Source organism: Ictidomys tridecemlineatus, chromosome X (assembly GCF_052094955.1).
Source record: "Ictidomys tridecemlineatus isolate mIctTri1 chromosome X, mIctTri1.hap1, whole genome shotgun sequence".
In the NCBI taxonomy this organism is placed as follows: Eukaryota; Metazoa; Chordata; class Mammalia; order Rodentia; family Sciuridae; genus Ictidomys; species Ictidomys tridecemlineatus.
The window spans coordinates 68434638-68451249 of record NC_135493.1 but is presented as its reverse complement, the minus strand read 5'-3'; the positions used below and the strand labels follow the sequence as shown (position 1 = coordinate 68451249).

Here is a 16612-nt window from a genome sequence, read left to right as displayed (position 1 = left end):
CTCCATGGCTTTGTGCCTGAGGTGAGGCAGAACACTATGGCAGAAGGGTGTGGCAGAGGAAAGCTGCTCAGTTCATTTCAGCCAGGAAACAGAGACAGAAACAGAGAGACGAAGGGGCCAAGGAAAAGATACAGTTTCCAAGGGCATGCTCTTATTCACCTACTACCTCCAGCCACATACCACGGTTTCTACCATTGCCTATTAGTCCCTAACTTCAATGGAGTAATCCATAAATGAGGTCAGAGCCCTCAAGATTTAATCACTTCCCCAAATCCCCACCTCTGACCATTGCAGCACTAGAGACCAAGTTTTCAACACATGAATTTTTTGGGGACACTTCATATCCAAACCATAACACACCCTGATAAGGAAGGCAGACAACCAGTGAGTTCTCTGAATTCCTGAAAGACAAGTGTAGGGTATTTAAGAGTATATACTGGATGGACCTAACCTAATATGAGCAATCATGGAGGACTTTCTAGAGAAAGCAACTTTTCAGATGAAATCTAAGAATTAGAAGGCATTATCAAGAGAAAATGAGGGAAAGGAGTGAAGGAGGGAGAGAAGGAGTACTCCAGGTAGAGTTAAACATGTGTATAAAGATCCCTAAAGTGAAAAAGAACTTGATTCATGATCCCTAAAGTGAAAAAGAACTTGATTCATTTGAGTATGATTATAATTTAGAAGGGAGGGTATAATACAAAGTGAAGTTGAATAGGTAGATAGGAACTGAGCTTGCCAGGTTTTGTAGGCTATGATGGGGTTTTATGGTTTTTCATCACAGGGGCAACTGGAATCCACTGAAGTGTTTTAAGTAGAAGAGTGCCATCAGATTTGCCTTCTAAATACACGATTCCAGCTGTTGGGGGGAGTATAGATTGGGTATGAGGTGGGCAGACTTAATAGAGGGACAGTAGCTAGCACGCTAAATTATAAGAGATGAGGGTGGCATGTATTAGTGTGATAGCAGTGGCCATGGAGAGAAAGGAGGAGGATGTAGGAGGTACTTAGGAAGTAAAATCAGCTGGACATAATGATTGATTATGTGTGGGGATGGTTTTAGAGAAGAAACAATGTGACTGCCAAGGGTCTGTCTTCAGTGACTGGGGAAATGTGATGTCATTCCTGGAAAGAATGAATACTGAAATCATGTAGATGTGGATGTGATCTCTTCTATCACTCACTCCTTTCCTATTACCGTGACATGCAGTAAAATTTCCTATTTCTGAATCTCATTCCCTCAGGATCCTGGGCTCATCAGAATTACTAACTAGAACTAATATGATAAAGTAAGTCATATGAACTAGCCCTAATGGGTAAAATTCTATCCCATATATGCCCCCTGGGGTTAGTACTTTACAAAGGGTCTTTAGAAGAGGATGCTCTTATTAAAAGAGGAGCTGTGTAAAATCAGTGGAAAATCAAAGACATTTAAAAAACCTGTAGACAGTAAGGTTTGTTTTATTTTCTTTTTGCTAATGAAGGCGGCAGGGCACTCTGCATCTGTCTGGTAAGTACCAGTAGTGCCAATCCCCCAAAGACTCAAGACTTAGAAACTGCTCCTAAACTTTTCTCTAGCACATCTTTAATTTGACCAAAATGCCAGGAAGACTGAAATTCAGGGGAAGAGCCTCATATCTTGGTTTCATATTTTATCCCAGGCAATGGTATGCTGGAACTGAATTGTATCAGCTAGTGAGAGCTAATTGTGAAATTTTGAGACTACTTGACATCATCTTTGAAATTGGTCACAGTGGGAGAATTTACACAGTGAAAATTGGCAAATGCTACTTATCAACTGTGCATAGTGGTGCATGTCTATAATCCCAGTGTCTGGGGAAGCTGAGGCAGGAAGATCCTGAGTTCAAAGCCATCCTCAGCAACTTAGTGAGGTTCTAAGCAACTCAGCAAGATCCTGACTTTAAATAAAATATTAAAAAGGGATGGTTCGGTGGTTAAGCACTCCTGGGTTCAATCCCTGGTACCAAAACAAACAAACAAACAAAAACCCCAAATGCTACAAATCAATACTTCTTTCCTTCAGAGAATTTGTCATTTAATATTTACCACCCACAACTTAATCTCAGTCCTGCCACAGACTACTCATGTGACCTGTATCTGCACTTACACATAGGATGATCTTATCCATTCTGGTGGCTTTGAGCACCAGTTCCTGTATTTCTGAAAACTCCCAAATTGATATCTCCAATCTAGACCCTCCTACTAGATGGCACACTCATATATCAGATTAATATTGCCAACTTCCTATTTAACATTTCTACTTAGATATCTAACAGACATTTCAAATTTAATATGACAAAAACTGATCTCCCTATATTCAGGCTCCTCATAGTCCCAACCACTTTCAGTTTCCTCTTCCATCTTAGCAAGTGGCAACTATTTTGTGTTGCACAAACCCAAATTGTAGTTGTTACCCTTGAGTATTGTATTTCTCTAACACTCCTTATCCATTCCGTTCAAACATCCTTTCTGCTTTACTTTTAAAACATTCAGAATCTGACTGTTTATTACCATCTCTCCTGTTACCACCCTAGTCTGTGCCACCACCATCTCTCACTTAGATTGTTTCTGTAGTAACTCTGGACTGGTCTCCCTGCTTCCTACCCCACCCCACAGTCTATTCTCAACATTGGTGTCATTAATACAGAAGTCAGATCATTTCACTACTCTTCTCAAAATTCTCCAAGGGCTACACAACTAATTTGGAATAAAAGCTAAAGTCTTATAAGACCTTATAAGAACTAGCCCACACTTCACTTTTCTCTGATCTCACTTCCCTACCATTCCCCGCTCCTCCTACCCATTCCACTCTAGTCTCAAATATATCAATCCTGCTTTCAACTCATAGTTTTTGTCCTTGCCTATAATACCATTCACCTAGATACACACATAACTTGCTTCCTGGCTTACTTCAGGTCTTTCTTTTAATGTTACGTATAGGCATGGCACTCCTTAACTCTTTTATTTAATATTATAAAGCTCCCTCAATTCTGCTCCAGCACTCCTTGCCTCATTTTTCTGCTTTCTTTGCCTTTTCTTCTTTCTTGGCATTTATCATATTCTGTGGCTTTTATTTATTTGGGGTATTGTCTGTTTCTCAAATAGAATGTAAGTTTCAGGGGACAGGGGTTTTTCCCTATTTTGTTCCCTATTTTGCTATCACTATTGTACACTGTCTTACTGTAACTGCCTAGAGCAGTGCTTGAAATATAGTGGAAACTCAATAAATGTTTTAATGAATGAATACACTATCTAGTACCACTTACTACATTGCACTATAATTAAGTGCTATGAGAGAGATGTAAAGAACAAGCTGGGAGGTTCCAAGGCAGGAGGGAACTTCTCCCAATTGGGGAACAGTAAATATCCTTAGAAGAATGAGGGGCTGGGCCTAGAAAATGGGTACGGTATAGGCTTAAGATTGTTAGGAAATGGAGAGCGAATAGCAAGTTGTTTCTGAGAATATCATGGGATAAATAGTGAAGCATGTCTTTAAATGCTGAGAAGTTCAATGTGGCTAGGCAGCAGGGTGCACAAGAAGAAATGTGTGTGCTAAGGCATTAGAGGAAGGCTAAGACTAGCTTCTGATGAGACCTTAATACTGCTGTGAGCACACTGAAACATCATGGGCTCACAGGGTGGATAGAAAAAGGAGAAGGGTTTTTCCAGCAAGACCCAAACTTCCCATTCTGGCCTGGAGCCTTCCCACGATGGCCTTCCCTAACGCCTTCTGGAAATAGGACAGCCTCATGGGTTTCTCTTCACATTCAGTTCAAGCTTATTTACACAAGGCTCATACAATTCCCAGGGAAAAACTTCACCATAGCAACGGGCTGGGGCTGTGGCCTCGTCCAGCAGTGAAATATTTCTCTCTGGAAAGGGCAGGATTTCTGCTGAGCAGCACCACCTGGGCTTCCTTCCCCTTTCCAGGCTTCCAGACCTGGGCCTCAATCAGCCAGGCCTAATTAAGTTTCTTGTTCAAGTGGACATCTGGGTGCTTTAGCTTGTCCTCTAATGATTTTCCCGAGCCCTTCTAATTAACTGAAAAGGCCATTTTTCATCACTTGCCCTATTTTATCTCTTTATTTGGGAGATCCAGGTTTCACAAAAAGCTCAATTATTTTAATTATTTGCTTTCTTTGCCTTCCATCTCTTCTGCCTCTCTTTCCCTTCAGGGATGTGTATTATTCCACATTGAGGCTCTGTCCAAGATGAAGGCTATGGTAAAATCAATTCTACACTTAATTTTTTCCCTGCCTCATTGCCCCAACTCTATTTCAAGCTCCTTTTTTTCTAAACAGCTGCCAGTGTGAAAAAGCCTTAGGGGGCTTAGTTAACTACAAGCTCAATATGAGTCATCAGTGTGATATGGCTGCCAAAAAAATAATGCAATTTAATCAGAAAGTGAGGGGATCCAGAAGGAGAATGGCAAGAGCTTTTGCTCTGCTTTGCTGCTTCGCCCTGGGAAGTAGCACCTGCTGCTTTACCACGGAGCTTGAGGATACTGCAGGTGGAGAGGGAAAGAGGCTGTATTGAGAGATTGCAGATACACTGGCCTCCTGACAGTTCCTCATCAGACCTGGCATGCTCTAGCATCAAGGCCTTTGAACAGTCTTCTCTCTGCTTGAAATACTTCCTTTGGTTCTTGACATGGCTCACTCCCTTACTTCCTTGACTGCTGAATAGATACCATCTCTCTAGTGAGGCTGCCTCTAACCTAACTATTTAAAATTCTCCTTCCAATCAGTCTCTATTTACTCATGCAGTGCTTTGTTTGACTTCATAGCACTTATTTCCTCATAGATTATCTGTTTCTTTTAGTAGAATGTAAGTTCATTGTATGTGTTTTTGAGTATTTTGCCCACTGTTGTGTACAGAACAGTCCTTGACACACAGTGAAAGTTCAATACATATTTGAATGAACAAAAAAAACTCATTAATAGCACTTATTTCATTCTACTATAGGTTACCTTTTCATTTGTCTAATCCTCACTAGAACTTCTGTTTATGGGAAACCTCTTTTTCCTCTTTCTTTATGTTTTTATTAATTACCTAGTCATCACATGCCATGGTATATATTCGGTGGATAGATGTACTGATGGGGATGTTACAAAAAGGTATTATATATTGGATGAGGGTTGGCCCAGGCCTATGCAGCCCAATATAGTAGTCACTAGATACATGTGACGCTTGAAATGAGGCTTGTTTGAATTGAGATGTGTTATAAATGTAAAATGCACACTGGATTTTGTTGAAGGCATGTTGAAGTAATAATGTTGTATGTACAGGCTAAATAAAATCATTCATAAATTATGTTCACCTATTTCTTTTTAAAATATGTCTACTAGAGAATTTAAAATTTCATATGCAACTAGCAGTTGTATTGGTCAGCACTACTCTGGAGATTTTGACCATTTCCATATTTAAACTTTGACCTTGGGGCTGGGGTTGTGGCTCAGTGGTAGAGTGCTCACCTAGCCCATATGAGTCCCTGGGTTCGATCCTCAGCACTACATAAAAATAAATAAATAAAATAAAGGCATTGTGTCCAAATACACCTAAAAAATAAATATTAAAAAAATACCTTGGGCTGGGGATGTGGCTCAAGCGGTAACACACTCACCTGGCATGTGTGGGGTGCTGGGTTCGATCCTCAGCACCACATAAAATAAAATAAAGATGTTGTGTCCGCCAAAAACTGAAAAATAAATATTAAAAAATTCTCTCTCTCTCTCTTCTCTTTCTCTCTCTTTAAAAAAAAACAACACCTTGACCTTTACAAGCTTCTAAGGCATGTGTGTGTGTGGGGAGTAGAGGTGGTTTCTTTAATTAACATAGGAGAGTGTTCTCTATATTCACTGCTTCTGGAGATGGGTAACAGAAGTATTGAATAAGCACAGTGGTCTGTTATTAAACCTCATCTTTCTCATTTCTGTCTTTTATCACTCCAGCTAGTCCCAGAGCTGCTAGCCACAAGCCAGTTTGAATAGTGAGATTTTCTCACCTCTCTTCTTAGCTTGTGCTCACCGATGCTTCCCATGACCAATGGTAGAGTGATGAACTAAAAACTGAAAGGAAATCTAGCCACAAGCACCCTGGGTCATTCACACTCTGCAGAGGCCCCTTGGAAAATCCATTTCTGCCTGATAAGTGATTCTTTGCCTATAACCAATTTCTCTGGCAGAACCCCATGCTGGGATTCCAGGAAGTCAGTAGAGAAGGAAAGGACATTGTCTTCTAGGAGATTATATTTGAACTAAAGATAAAACTAATGTTTGTGAGAAAAGTTATAAAAGAATGTTGTTATGAAATATATGTTGGAGGGGCTGGGGACGTGGCTCAAGTGGTAGCACGCTCGCCTGGCACGCGTGCGGCCCGGGTTCGATCCTCAGCACCACATACAAACAAAGATGTTGTGTCTGCCGAAACTAAAAAACTAAAAAAAAAAATATTAAAAAAAAGAAATATATGTTGGACAGAGAAATGACCCAGATTGTTGGTGTTTTAAGAGTTCAAATAAGAGTCAGCACCAAGGTTTGTTGCAGTCAGAGAAAGAGGTAGTATTTCACAGAAGAGGTAGTACTTGAGTTGGTCATTGAAAGATGTGTGTAATGTTACTAAATCCTAGATTTCCATATTTGAAGGACCCTGAGAGACATACCACATTCTTCATTATATATATAAAGAAACTGAGGCCCAGAGATAGAGAGGAAGATCAGAGGTAAAGTTGGAATTAAAGCCAAGATTTTCTAGTTCCCAGCCAACTACCCTTTCCACCAGGAACTAGGGAGGGATGGTGTTCAATGAGTAAAACATGTAAAACTCACAAAATAAAAGGTGTAGCAGCCCAAATGCCTGGAAGAACTATTCGTTCTCCAACTCACACTACTTCCCACACACACACACACACACACCCTTCAAAACAAAGGGATTTCCCTTTTTTCTTCAAGGACATGTTAACTTAGCAAGCAAAATAAATATCACTGAATTTGAATTGCAGGTCAAAAATCAACTAGTTTTTATTTAATTAGAAATGGGCCATGTGTTGAAAAATGGCCTCTCTGATGTAACCAGCCATCTCAAAAGCTTTGAGATTGAGAGGACCTCCTTCTGTTCCTTTTTGTCCCATCACCACAAGGTATACAGACTCAATCTGAACTACCGTCACTGCCTGGCTACCTCGACTCTGGCCTTTGGTGCGCAGGTCCATGGTATTGTTTCCTTCGGTGTACAGATTATCTCGGATCAGTAAGCATTTGGTCCCTGCAAGGATGATTCCCTGAAGAAATAACTTCTCTCTATCCTCCTTTGTGAGTAAGGTCTCAATTTCTTCACGGGTCATTTGGGAAAAGTTCCCTTCAGGATAAGAAGCCAATAACCAGGGTGGAGAATTGGTGATAATTGCTGCATCACAGCACATCTCAGTCTGTAGGAAGAGACTGATGCAGTCCTGCCAGACCTCATCACTGATATCCCCTATGCACTGCATGATTCGAGAAAGCTGTCTTGGTAAGATGAATAAAGGCTTCCTAGAAAGTTGATCTTCAAAGGAAGTTTGTTGGCAGTTGGCTCAAGTAGTCTGATCAGCTGAGATTGAAAGTAAAAAATCCAGTCTGTTTCTTATGGCCTCTTCCCCGAAGGAAAGTGGAGGAGGTCTTAATGACTTGTATAAAGTCGTGCTCCAGTTAACCTCTGCTGTGATGTACTAAGCAACCTCTGAAGCAGGAATGGGGTCACAAAACCTCTGTGACTTTTAAATCATCATCAACTACATCAACTCTAGCAGCTTTTTTGGTCTATATATATAGCTATCAAGGTAATAAGGCAAAGTACAACTGCTTGCTTCCCTTGTTACCATGGGAGTAGCAACCCCCAACAGGAAAGTTCTAGAAGTAAAGCATAAGTGAGTAATAATTGATTTGGAATCTTGGATGAAAAGCAGGGCAGGTTAGATTTGCTGCAACAAATAGTGTTTCATATGTTGGCTAATCTTGCTGCTATCTGAGGTCTAGGTTCAAAGTAAAAAATCCCACTAACTCACCAGTACCCAACTTCTTTTAGCATAACCACAACAGCTTCTTACATGTTTATTTGAGTCCAGATTATTTTCCTCTAGTTTATCTTCTGGATCACACTAACTTTGAATTTAGAGTCATTAATTATTTTCAGTCATTCAGTACATTTCAAGGATTTTCTATGTGCCAAATATTTTTCTAGGCACTGGGGTACAGTAGTGAACAAAATAAGGATACATCACTGTTCTCATGGAGAAATAAATAATGATACTGTTACCTTTTTCACTGAAAATATTTATGAACATGATACTTTTTTCTTTCAGGTTTCTGCACACATTACTAGGTTTCCTACTCCTGCGGGTGTCTATTCTAACTCATGGGTTTCCTGCAACCTTTGGAAATTCTCTGTCTATTCTTCAATTTCCTTTGAAATGATATTAACTTGCCTTCAAGAGGGAATATTATAGGAATGACTAATGTTGACACTGGTAAACATCTGGGATACTTCTTAAAATTCATTTACTGAACAAATATTTATTGAGTACTTACTCTGTGTGCCAGGCCTGTTCTAGACTTTGGAGATCTAGGACTGAACAAGAAGTCCCTACCTTCAGGGAACAAACATAGTAGAGGATATATAGATAGATGACACATATATTTATAATATATCAGATGTTATTGATAAATATGAAGAAAAAGGATTAGGAAAGTAGAAAATGTTGGAGAAGTGCTGCTGGTTTTATTTTATATGAGGATATAGTGACATTTGATCAGAGATCTGACAGAGATGAGGGAGTGAACAAGTAGATATCTTGAGGAAAAGTATTCTAGGTGGACTAGGTGGAGGAAATAACAAATGTAAAGGACCTGGGTCAGGAACGGGTCTGGTATATTTAAGAAACAATGGGGTAAGTATGACTTGAGCAGAGAGAGAAAAGAAGGGTGATAGAAGATGTGTCTAGAGAAGTATAAAGTTGGGCATCATAGACCATGATTAAAGGTTTGGTTTTGACTTTGAGTTGGGGAACCATCAGAAGGTTTTGAACAAAAGAGTGGCATCATTCTATACTATAGAGTAAAAGATGCCATGTATAGAATAGATTGTAGGGGGACAAGACCAAAACATGGAGAACAGTTAAGGAGACTGTGGCAATAATCCAGACAAAAGATATAAAAGGTTGGGGCCAGGATACAGGAGTGAGAAATGGTTAGATCTGGAAAATATTTCAAAGGAGGAGATGATAGAATTTGATGATTGAGGCAGATGATATGAGAGAAAGAGGAAGCCAGCAAGGCATTTGGCCTGAACAACTATTACATGGCTTAAATATTTGTGTTCCTCCAAAATTCATGTTGAACCATAATCTAATTCTCAATTCAACAGTATTGAGATGGTGACTTTAGGAGGTGATTAGGTCACGAGGGCTCCACCCTTATGGATGGGATTAGTGACTTATAAAATGGCTGAAGGCAATTATTTAGTTCCTTTTTGTCCTTCCATTTCTTCCACTACATAAGGACATAGCATTCAAGACACCATTTTGGAAGCACATACAATGGTCTTCACCAGACATGGAATCAGCAGGCACCCTAATCTTGCACTTCCAGCTTCCAGAACTATGATACAAATTTATGTTCTGTTCTTTATAAATTACCCAGTCTAGGATATTGTGTTAGAGTTGTACAAACAAACTAGACAAGCTGGAAGGATGTGGTTTCTGTTTCCTAGATGAGAAATACTATCCAAATAGAATTGACAAAGCAGGTAGAAACCAAAAGTTCTATTTTGGACATGGTTAATTTGAGTGAGATATCTCTTAAGACATGTAAGTAGACATGTCAGTACTCTGTTAGATAATATGTAAATTTAGACTTCAGGGAACAGATTAGGACTAAAGATAAATTTTTGGAAGTTTTTCATAAATACATGCAATTTAAAGTCATAGGACTAGATGACAATATTCAGAGAATAAATGTCAATAGAGAAGATGACCAATGTCTGAGTCCTGGCAGCATTTCAACATGTAGAAACAAATAAGATGAGAGGAAAGAGTAAGCAGATTGGAAAAGAGAGGTCTGAAAAGTAGGAGAGAGACAGTGGTGTCCCTGAAACTAAAAGAAGAAAATGTATCAAAGAGAAAAGAACAATTGAATACTGCTGAGAAAAAGAGCATTAAGGATTGACCAATTCATTTGGGGGGATGGTGTACCAGGGATTGAACTCAGGGACTCTTAACCACTAAGCCATATTCTCAGCTTTTATTATTTTATTTTTTATTTTTATTATGAGACAGGGTCTTACTAAGTTGCTTAGGGCTTTGCTAAGTTGTTGAGACTGGCTTTGAAATTGTGATCCTCCTGCCTCAACCTCTGATGTTGCTGAGATTATAAGTGTGCACCACCTCACCAGCTGCCCAATGGATTTTTCAATGAGGAGATTATTAACACCTTGACAAGAGCCATTTGGTAGAATGGTGGCAAAGCCTAATTAGAGTGGTTTCAAAAGAGAACAGGAGGAGAAGAAGGAAAAAATGGGTCATAGAATGAATATAGATAGATCTTTTGAGGAGTTTGGGTATAAATTACAACAGAAAAATGGAAGAATGGTAAGTGGGGCACAGGAATGTGGGTCAAGAAAGAGCCTTTTTAAGACTGGAGATATTATGACATGTTTTATGCTAATGGAAACTATCTAGTAAGTTGAAAACATTCTGTATAAAGGAAAAGGACACCTGAGAAGGTGAGGGAAGATGAAACTCCAGCAGACAAAAGGATGGGTTATCTTAGGTAGGTTCAGGAAAAATTGATTCCTTGAAGACAAGTGATAGCCAGGTGTGGTGTACACTCCTGTAATCATAGGAGCTTGAGAGGCTGAGGCAGGAGAATCACAAGTTCAAAGCTAAGCTCAGCAAATTTGTCTCACTAAGCAACTTAGTGAGACCCTGTCTCAAAATAAAAAGGGTTGGGGATGTGGCCCAGGGGGTCAAGTGCCCCTGGGTTCAATCCCCAGTATCAAAAAAAAAGAAAAAAGAAAGAAAAAGAAATAAAGAAAAAAGGTTATATGAGTTCACATGCAGGGCAGCAAGCAAATTGATTGTGAGGGGATATGGAAGTTGACTTTTGATAGTTTTTATTCTATCAGTGAACTAGGAAGCAAGAAAAAAATTCTGAGAGGAGAAAATATGTTCAGTGATGAAGTCGAAGGAAGGGAACATAACCACCAATCTTCATTATGCCCTTTGTTATGTTACTGCCGTCTCATATATGTGACCTCTTTGAAGCCTCCAAAGAACTTAATGAGAAAGGATTATAGATTAGAAAACCAAGGCTGAGAGAGGTTGTGTAATTTGTCCAGAGTCATGTGTCGTTAGGAAATAGCACACCCAACATTTGAACATTGTCTGACTTGGAGTCCACACACTCTTCTCACTATCCCAAACAGCACAGAAATAGGTTTAGAGTCTGAACAACTGGGTATATGGCGGTAGAAATGGGGAAAACTTGAGAAAGAACATGTGGAGGAGTAGGAGAAGGCAGGGGGCAGGAGGAGGGCATGAAAGACAAAAAGTTTATTTTGGGCCACAATGCCTTTAATGTGGTAGCAGTAACACAAGTGTAACTCTCAGGTAATAGTTGGAAGTTCTAAATTTGAACTCAGAATAAAGGTAACAAGACTTGCAACGTTGAGAGTCCTCTTTCAGTTATAAGAAGTGAACTTGTGGAAGACATCAAAATTACAAAGAAAAGACATCAAAATTACAAAGCCAGAGAAGTAGTTTAAAAGGGACTAAGAGGATTTGGGAGGGAGGCAAAGAAGAAAGAAGAGTTAGAGATGCAGGCAGTGAGTCTGCTTTATAATAAAGGCCAAAGGAAGAAAAAATGTCAAAGTAGTATATGAACCCACAGTTCAAAATGCTGCAAAACAAATGCAGAATAAGCACGGAGAAGAGCTGTTGGATTTAGCAACAGGTATTGAGGATGGTATAAACAAGTCAACTGAAGGGGATTGTTAGAAAGTCACGAGTTTGTTATAAAGAAATAGAGGTGATAATAAATAGTTGATCCTTTTGAGGTGTTTGGCATTAAAATGACTAAAAGTAATGGAATAACCATTCAAGGGAAAATATGGCTGTGAATTGAGGTAAAGGTTTTTAGGTTAGGGATGAAGATGAAATGTGATAAATGAGAAGTTTAGCTAGCAAGAGTACTCAAAGAAGAAAGAAGTTACCAGGTAAGGAATGTGAAATTGCAAACAATAATACTGCAATAGTAGAGCTAGAAATAACCCTGGAGACAGGGCCAGTTTTTTCATTGTAACTTTGAATGAATTAAGGCTCAGTGAGGTGACTTGAGTTGCCCAAGGTTGCACAGCAAGTTGGTGGCAGCCCTGAAAGGAGTAAAACCCAGGTTTTTCAACTCCAAGACTGTTCTTTATTCTATCAAAAATTGGATTCAGAGCATACCATTGAGGGCCTATACTTGTCAGCCTTTCATATGAGAACTGGTCCAGTGGACCCTTGGTCCTCTTCCCACGTCTGTGATGGTATAATTTATAAGACTACTGCAGTAGTCTAGGTATTAACTAGGTTGGTGACAGTAGATATGAAGGAGGATATGTAGAGCAGCATATGCCTCTCCATCTTTCAAAATATATTCTACAGTGCTAGAAAGCTCTTCAGAAATACAGACAGAATCATGGGACAGCCTGTGCTAGCTCTGTAAGGTGCCATCACTAAAACATTAGTGGAGTGAAATCGGTGTTCAGAGTCCTGATAGCATCAAGGAGTGTGAGTTGGGTCTTAAGAATTGGAGTAAACCTTGAACGTGAACTAGCATAATCAACTCCAGGAAGAAAAGGGCGTTTGCCAGAAAACAAGATGGCGGTAGTGGCGATGGGCGAAATATCGCGATAGGAGAATCCGTGAGAGTTTGAGCCAAAACTGTTAGGGCGCGGGGCGGGCGGGGGGAGGAGGAGGAGGTAGAAGCTGTTGGGCTGGTAGGTGGCAGAAGCAGAGGCTGTGGTGGCGGCGGCGGCGGCGGCGGCGGCGGCGGCTGTAGCAGCAGCACTGAGGGATTCAGCTGGCGGGAACTATTGTCATGGACCATATCACAGTGCCCAAGGTAAGGTGAAGAGTTAATCAAGGCTGGCAGCCACCGGGTCTTTCTCGGTGTTCAGCTGGAAGCTCGGGCACACCCCCTCAGCCTTCTCTGGGTGCTCTTTGACGCCCCCATCCCGCTCCAGGATCTGTGTTCTCTTTTGCAGTCCACACCCCCTTTCAACCAAACTGAGCCTTCTCCTCAAGATCCACCGTGGGGTGGCAGCGGAGCTGGAAGCGGTGGTCTGCGCCACTGTACCCTACGCACCACCAACCCGCTCTCTCCGACCCCAGCTCCTCTCCGAACCCCAGCCGGTACATCTTCCTCACCTTTCCTCCAGCTGCTTATATTCGCAGCGCTTGTAATCACCTTTCAGGAGTACCCCACTTAGCATCGCCTCCTAAAGAGTTACTTCCTTTATCCAGCGTTTCCCCACTTTCCTCTTGGCTCCCCCTGCCCCTAACCTTCGATGGCTACCCGGACTCCTATCCCGGCTCTAGCTCTGTTATGCGTGTGTTGGTTTGGGGGGGGGGGCGATAGCATCTCTCTAGCCCTTGCCGGTCAATGGGAAAGAAAGCGGGGTGGAGCAGTGTGGACCTGGCCCTACTCAGCAGAAAGAGAAACCCAAGAGGTGGTATTACTAGGCCAGTTGGCACCTGTTTATAGCCAGCCCACAATTAGAGCTGCTTTGGCTGCTTTTTCTTTCATCTTTTCAGAATCTACTTTCTCCCTTCCCAATGCCAGTCCCTTTCTATTTCAAGTCTACCTCCCTCCTGACACTTTTCTTCTCCTAGATGAGGAACAGTGAAGAATTCACAACTAATCTGTGTTTTTTTTTTTTTTTCCCTGTCGGATTGTAACAAACATGGCCTAGGCTAACTGAAGTTCACATACAAGTCTAGCATATCTTAATGGGAAGACTATGAATTTTGAAGCCAGGATACTGAAGTTACAGTGCTGGTTCCTCCAAATACAAGCTGATAACTTTGTGCAAATTATTAATCTCTCTCTCATGGAAATTCTTGACTTTCTTTATCTACTAAACAAAGATAACCCAGCTTGCCCTGCTCTCTTCACTATTGGGAGAATTAAATAAATGGATGCTTGTGAAAGATTTTTTTGTAACTAATAGTATTCTGCCCACTTGTTGGCTTCAGACCTTGATGGGCAAAGTAATAAATACTCCTTCAAACCTCCCCCTCCTGATGCCCTCTTCTTCAGGGCCTTTGTCTGTGGAAAATAACCACATACTCTTGTAGCAGCCAGACTTACCTTTTTCTGGGTCCCTTTCTTTCCAGGTTGTTTCATTTATACAGTTTCCCTGGCATGGTACAGACCTGCTATCCTGACTTTTCCTCCCAGACGACCTAAGCCTGGGTCACCCTACTTGCCCAGTTCAAAATCAGCTTACCTGAACACATTTTTTCCCCCTATTGATCAGGGGAAGAAGGGAAGGCAGAACTGCCCTTTTCCTTAAGTGTTAAAATATTAAAATCTGCCTGCTGGTAATTAAAGCTATAAACTAGGCTGGCTGTGTGATATTTGGAAGAGAGAATAAACTGACATTTATTAACTGACCCATGGGGGAATAATGACAACAGATGACATATATTGAGTATTTAACCATGTGAGAAGCACTGTGGTAAATGTTTCACATGAAGTAGGTCTTCCATTTTTACAGAAATCTACAATTATTATTATTATTATTATTATTATTATTATTATTATTATTTCCATATTATAGATAAGGAAACTGAGACCTAGTATAGGTAGGAGTGCTCAGTTTCAGACTAGTGAGAGGATGGAATTCATGCTCCAGAAAACTTGAATTGATATCATGCCAGACTCCATTTGTACTGTATGAATGGTGTTGTGTGTTTTGAAATATTTAGAAAACTCCAAAATGAAGACTTAATTCTTTTTAAAAAATTGACAGGGGCTGGGGATGTGGCTCAAGCTGTAGCGCGCTCGCATGACATGCACGGAGTCCTGGGTTCGATCCTCAGCAACACATAAAAATAAAATAAAGATGTTGTGTCCACCGGAAACTAGAAAAAGAAAAAGAAAAAAGAAATCTCTCTCTCTCTCTCTCTCTCTCTCTCTCTCTCTCTCTCTCTCTCTCTCTCTCTCCTCTCTCAAAAAAAAAATGACATTCTTTTGGTGCTATAGAAGTGTGAGTCTATAGGTTGAAGCATATTGCCATCATCCTGGTTTTTCTTTTCCTAAGGTTCTGGAAAGGATTAGGGTTGGACTAATGGCTGGAGTTTAAAGTGTCCTTCTTCTTGTTAAATTACTGTTTCACAAAAGGGAGAAATGTCTGTCTTGTCTTTTTCAGGACACAGAGATAATTATAAAAGTTTATCAGTCATTAGTTCTGCATATCAGGTGTAAAAATGACTTATTTTTGGCTCTTGAGCTGTTTTTCCTCTAAAGCAGATTTAAAAATGTGTTGAAGTGCAGCATATGTGTGTGTGCGCACACACACACACACACATTAATGTATTCATAGATAAGTTCATAGAATTTTATAGTTACGTAAATGCTTACAAATTGACATACCCAGATAACTAGCTCCAAGATCAAGAAACACATTCCAGTCTCTAGTTATTACCCTACCCAACTGTGAACTATTATCCTGCTTTGTGATAGGATATGCTAGATTTTCCCTTCTTTGTACTTAATTTAAATAGATTCATAGGACACATGTACTTTTTGTGTCTTTTACTGAACATTGTTTGAAAGATTTGTCCATATTATTCCTTGTAGTTATCTCATTGCTGATATAGAATTGTTTTGTTAATATGCTATATGTGATTTATCTATTTGTTGATAAGGAATTTTTATATCTTTAGTACATTCTTTTGCTGGCTATAATTATGCAGTTTTCTTGGGTTATGTGTATGAGTCAGATTTCTAGGTCATAGAATATTCATATGTTCAGCTAGATACTACCAATTTATACTCCTACCACCTATGGATGAAAAAGGAACTGTGTTTTAAAGTTGCATTTTAGGGTTCCTGACCATTATGAAAACAACTCAGGTCTACCCTAAAGTTCAGTGTCTTTCCTGTATGAATCAGAGTTTGTTCTTTGTAGTTTTCCTTATCCTCATTACATCTGTGTCACTTAGCACCTGGAATTCTCAGTTATCTCTCCTTTCTGGAATGAAAAGTTATTAGGATTTTTCAGTTAATATTTAATGAGATTCTAAGGAAATATACTGTGATTGTGTTTTGGAGCTAGATCATCTGAATTCATATCTCAATCTGCTACCTAACTAGCTTTGTGATTTGGCAAGTAGGTATTCTCTCTGTGCCTCAATTTCTTCATTTGTAAATTTTGTGTGATGATAGTACTATCTTACCAGGCTGTTATAAAAATTGATGAGTTAATGTTTGTGAAAGTACTTAGAACAGTGCATGGCACATTGTAGATACTTAATTTAGCCACTAATTATTATCATTATTAGTTGTTATTC

The 16612-nt window shown here is 39.9% G+C and overlaps 2 protein-coding genes and 1 long non-coding RNA gene across 5 annotated transcripts in view; 1 reads left to right on the top strand and 2 right to left on the bottom strand.

The window, feature by feature from the left end:
- LOC120889005 (uncharacterized) overlaps nucleotides 1–16612 on the bottom strand; it is a 410936-nt gene that overhangs the window by 270150 nt on the left and 124174 nt on the right. The gene's annotated exons all lie outside the window — the stretch shown is intronic.
- LOC101976085 (profilin-2) lies at nucleotides 7049–7510 on the bottom strand. The gene has a single exon (XM_005335214.1). The coding sequence runs from the start codon at nucleotides 7508–7510 to the stop codon at nucleotides 7049–7051; it is 462 nt and encodes a 153-aa protein (XP_005335271.1).
- Nucleotides 13020–16612, top strand: part of Mtmr8 (myotubularin related protein 8) — an 84777-nt gene continuing 81184 nt past the window's right edge. For all 3 annotated transcript variants that reach the window (XR_013431776.1, XM_013362813.4, XM_040282397.2), the window contains exon 1: nucleotides 13020–13157. Coding sequence is in view for 1 of the 3 variants with exons in the window: in XM_013362813.4 (XP_013218267.1) it covers nucleotides 13134–13157 (24 nt within the window). In the remaining 2 variants the exon portion in view is untranslated. The remainder of the gene's footprint in view (nucleotides 13158–16612) is intronic.

Coding starts and splice junctions, on each gene's coding strand:
- LOC101976085 (XM_005335214.1), bottom strand. CDS start 7,510: ATGCAGTGCATAGGGGATATCAGTGATGAGGTCTGGCAGGACTGCATC.